The sequence below is a fragment of the Piliocolobus tephrosceles genome, chromosome 18 (genome assembly GCF_002776525.5).
Source record: "Piliocolobus tephrosceles isolate RC106 chromosome 18, ASM277652v3, whole genome shotgun sequence".
In the NCBI taxonomy this organism is placed as follows: domain Eukaryota; kingdom Metazoa; phylum Chordata; class Mammalia; order Primates; family Cercopithecidae; genus Piliocolobus; species Piliocolobus tephrosceles.
The window spans coordinates 72,562,708-72,567,337 of NC_045451.1; the positions used below are offsets into that span (position 1 = coordinate 72,562,708).

General features: G+C 46.3%; 1 protein-coding gene across 5 annotated transcripts in view; it reads right to left on the reverse strand.

The window, feature by feature from the left end:
- The window catches only part of AFG3L2 (AFG3 like matrix AAA peptidase subunit 2), a 76,249-nt gene that overhangs the window by 29,321 nt on the left and 42,298 nt on the right, over positions 1 to 4,630 (reverse strand). For all 5 annotated transcript variants that reach the window (XM_026455985.2, XM_031934506.1, XM_026455983.1 and 2 more), the window contains 2 exons: positions 3,603 to 3,702; positions 2,549 to 2,626 (listed from right to left, as the gene is read on the reverse strand). In XM_026455985.2, coding sequence (XP_026311770.1) covers positions 2,549 to 2,626; positions 3,603 to 3,702 — 178 coding nt within the window. The remainder of the gene's footprint in view (positions 1 to 2,548; positions 2,627 to 3,602; positions 3,703 to 4,630) is intronic.

Below are 4,630 nucleotides of genomic sequence, written 5' to 3' on the forward strand. Positions count from 1 at the left end.
GCATGGCCAGGTGCGGTGACTCATGCCTGTAATCCCAGCACTTTGGGAGGCTGAGGCGGGTGGATCACCTGAGGTCATGAGTTCAAGACTAGCCTGGCCAACATGGTGAAACCCCATCTCAACCAAAAATACAAAAAAATTAGCTGGGCGTGGTGGCAGGCACCTGTAATCCCAGCTACTTTGGGAGGCTGAGGCACGAGAATCACTTGAACCTAGGAGGCAGAGGTTGCAGTCAGCCGAGATGGTGCCATGGCACTTCAGCCTGGGAGACAAGAGTGAAACTCTGTTAAAAAAAAAAAATTAGCCAGGCATTGTAGTGTGCACCTGTGCTCCCAGCCACACAGGAGGCTGAGGCAGGACGATCGCTTGAGTCCTACAGTTTGAGCCTGTAGTGAGCTGTGATTGTACCACTGCACTCCAGCCTGGGAAACAGGAAGACCCTATCTCAAAAGCAACAGCAACAACAAAACACAACAAAAGTAAGTATTCCCTTTCCCACTCCCACAAAGTACACATTGTTAACACTTTCTTCTGCAGGAAAGCCCATGGTTTTGACAAATGGCTAAAAAAAAACACATCCACAGTTGGTATTCAACGGGCATCTTTGCTTTTTAGAGAAATGTATGTAAGGAAAACTGTAATTCAGTCCCTGTTGTTGTTGCTGTTGTTGTTTTAGACAGAGTCTCACTCTGTCTCCCAGGCTGGAGTACAATGGTGTGATCTCGGCTCACGGCAACCTCTGCCTCACGTGTTCAAGTGATTCTCATGCCTCAGCCTTCTGAGTAGCTGGGACTACAGGCATGCACCACCATGCCTGGCTGATTTTTGTATTTTTAGTAGAGATGGGGTTTCACCATGTTGGCCAGGCTGGTCTCAAACGCCTTACCTCAGGTGATCCACCCACTTCGGCCTCCCAAAGTGCTGGGATTACAGGTGTTGAGCCACCGCACCCAGCCCGAATACACTTCTGATGATGTCTTCAGTGACCTGAAGCAACCCCTCTAGGGTAGCAGGATGGGAGGCTACAGGCACCCGGTCATCCTCAGTGGCTATGTTAACATGTGGCTCATGACACATTCACCCCGACGTGCTGCATACGAGGGGCTTCTGCACCTCTGTCTCAAGTGGAGTCTGAGACAGGTATGATGTACACAAGCCTCAGCCCCCTCAATGAGGCCCAGGACTGGGAAACACGCAGTAAGCACACCACTAAAGCTGTGCAACCCTCCAAACCTCTCAGGGAGAAAGGAATGTCCACACAAAAGCCACCCGAAAGGTTGTATGGGTTATCATTACTCGGCCCCCACACCAAGACTCAAAGACTACCCAGCATGCACTGGGAGAACTCTAGGTGCTGCTCCAGCGTAGATCCCCGGGGCTGTCACCAGCCCACACCAGCGCTTCTCCCTCCCCATATCCCGTGGCTCTTACTCCTTTGCATTCTTTGGGCACGTATTTGTCTCTCTAACTAGATGACAAGCAAATTTAAAAACATGGACTGAGGCCAGGTGCAGTGCTCATGCCCGTAATCCTAGCACTTTGGGAGGCTGAGACGGGTGATCACATGAGGTCAGGAGTTCGAAACCAGCCTGGCCAACATGGCAAAACCCTCTCTCTTAAAGATTAGCTAGGCGTGGTGGTGCAAGGATGTAATCCCAGCTACTGTGGAGGCTGAGGCAGGAGAATCACTTGAACCCAAGAGGCACTTGAGATCGTGCCACTACATTTCAGCCTGGGCGACAGAGTGAGACTCCTTCTAAAAAAAAAAAAAAAAAAGAACTGAATTACAGTGTTCTTTACATTTCCCTAAAAAGCAAGGATGCCAATCGAAATGGGCACAGGAGGCCCACTCATTCCCCCAGCCACCGAGCTCTAAGAAAGCCTCTCCGCATCCCTCAGGTGAGGTAATGCTCTGAGCAGCAATTTTTAAAACACTGTCCTAAAACACAGTATGTATCAAATAAGTTGCATGTATTAGATTTCTAAGATTTTTCTCAATGTTTTAAATTATGTCCCAAGTATCTACCGAATATGCTTAGTTTGACCAGCCAAAACCTCTAAGGTGGCCTTAAATTACTTCCATTTGCAAAATGACGGGAAAATATCAACAGAAAATTAAGGTGAAATGAAACATGGGGTCTGCAGAATTTCATATGTACTTGCAACCTACAGCTTCACAACTGACACTATAACTTTCTTTCTTTTTTTTTTCTTGAGGGTCTCTCCGTTGCCCAGGCTGGACTGCAGTTGCACAATCACAGCTCACTGCCGGGCTCAGGTGATTCTCCCACCTCAGCCTCCCGAGTAGCTGGGACTACAGGTGTGCACCACCATGTCTAACTAATTTTTTGAGTTTCACCACATTGCCCAGGCTGGTCTCAACCTCCTGGGCTCAAGTGATCCACCAGCCTAGGCCTCCCAAAGGGCTGGGAATATAGGCGTGAGATACTGCCCAGCCTGATAACTCTTTTCTTTGTTCAGTGGAAACTATCACCATAATACATGAGGGGAAAACACAAAATTCAAATATAATCTTGTCAAAAGGTACCTTTTTTCTCTCCCATAACTTCTTTAGGTTCACTAGCTTTTTTTCCATTTTTTCCATTAGGAAAGTATTTTTCAAATCCTGTTAGAAAAGGAAAAAAATACATATCGTCAAACCAAAATTCATCAGGTTTTGTGTTCATTTTGTTTTCAAAGCAGCTGATGCATCATTGAAAAGCACAAGCTGGCCAGGCACGATGGCTCATGCCTGTAATCCCAGCACTTTGGGAAGCCGAGGTGGGCGGATCACCTGAGGTCAGGAGTTCAAGACCAGCCTGCCCAACATGGCGAAACCCCGTCTCTACTAAAAATACAAAAATTAGCCCTGTGTGGTGGTAGATGCTTGTAATCCCAGCTACTCGGGAGGCTGAGGGAGGAGAATCACTTGAACCCAGGAGGCGGAAGTTGCAATGAGCCAAGATCACTCCAGTGCACTCCAACCTGGGCGACAAGAGCGAAATTCAGTCTCAAAAAAAGAAAAAAAAAAAGCACAAGTGGCCGGGCGCGGTGGCTCAAGCCTGTAATCCCAGCACCTGGGGAGACCGAGATGGGCGGATCACGAGGTCAGGAGTTCGAGACCATCCTGGCTAACACGGTGAAACCCCGTCTCTACTAAAAAGTACAAAAAACTAGCTGGGCGAGGTGGCGGCGCCTGTAGTCCCAGCTACTCGGGAGGCTGAGGCAGGAGAATGGTGTGAACCCGGGAGGCGGAGCTTGCAGTGAGCTGAAATCCGGCCACAGCACTCCAGCCTGGGTGACAGCAAGACTCCGTCTCAAAAAAAAAAAAAACAAAAAAAAGCACAAGCTAAAAGCATAACATTTCTGGTATACAAGTACATCAAAGTCTAAATAATATAGTTCACAACCCAGAAGTGTTAAAGGAAAAAGCCTCCTTTTTGCATATCAATTTCATTATCTACAAATGCGTCACATTTGAAGATGACATATCTTCATCGCTGTAATCAGACATAAGCTGGAGGCAGGGGAATGGATTACAGAAGGAGACAGAAGACCCAACCTAAGAACGTAGAACACTACAGCCACACCTAAGCATTTACCTTTTGGGGGTCGAGAACAGAATCTTTGATAAGCAGCAATCACATCTGTCAAAAGAGAATTTCTGCTGGCCTTTGTTTGAGTTGTAACAAATCGGTAAAGCTGCAACATGACATAAAAATAAAACCATGGTTATATCAAGATAAAAAACTTAAAAGAGCTTCATTTCCTGGTCATAAAGTCGACTAAAGGTCTCTCTCTTCCACAGGTGGTTATGAAGTAACAGAGAATGACTCCCTTAGTGACGACCAGGGTTACCTAGCACTAGGCCACTATTCCAGCAAAAGAACCAGGAGACACACATTATTATCCAGAAAACAAGAATATCTCAAAATCAGACATATTGTAGAATTGCAGTCCAATTATAATTATGTGACAACACATTCACTTTGATGATGTTTGTTTAATTTGTAGCATTCAAAAGACAAAACCTGGCCAGGCGCAGTGGCTCACACCAGTAATCCCAGTACACTGGGAGGCCGAGGCGGGTGCATCACAAGCTCAGGAGTTTAAGACCTGCCTGGCCAAGATGGTGAAACCCCATCTCTACTAAAAATACAAAAATTAGCCGGGCGCAGTGGCAGGCGCCTGTAATCCCAGCTACTCGGGAGGCTGAGGCAGGAGCACTGCTTGAACCCAGGAGGCAGAGTTTACAGTGAGCCGAGATCGCACCACTGCACTCTGGCCTGGGTGATGGAGTGAGATTCTATCTCAAAAAAATAAAAATAAAGTAATAGTTACAAAAATTACAAAACCAAATAAAACCACATTACACCCACTATAATCAAAAAGACAAGTGTGGGTGAGAATGTGGAGAAACTGGAGCCCTGTACACTGTGCTGGTGAGAACGTAAAATGGTGTAGCCACTTTGGAAAACAGTTTGACAGATCCTCAGAATCGTAAATGTAGAGTTACCATATGACCCAGCAATGCCACCCCTACCCAAGGAAGGTGAAAACACATGTCCACACAAAAATATGCACACGAATGTTCACAGATGCCTTTTTTTTTTTTTTTTTTTTTTTTTTT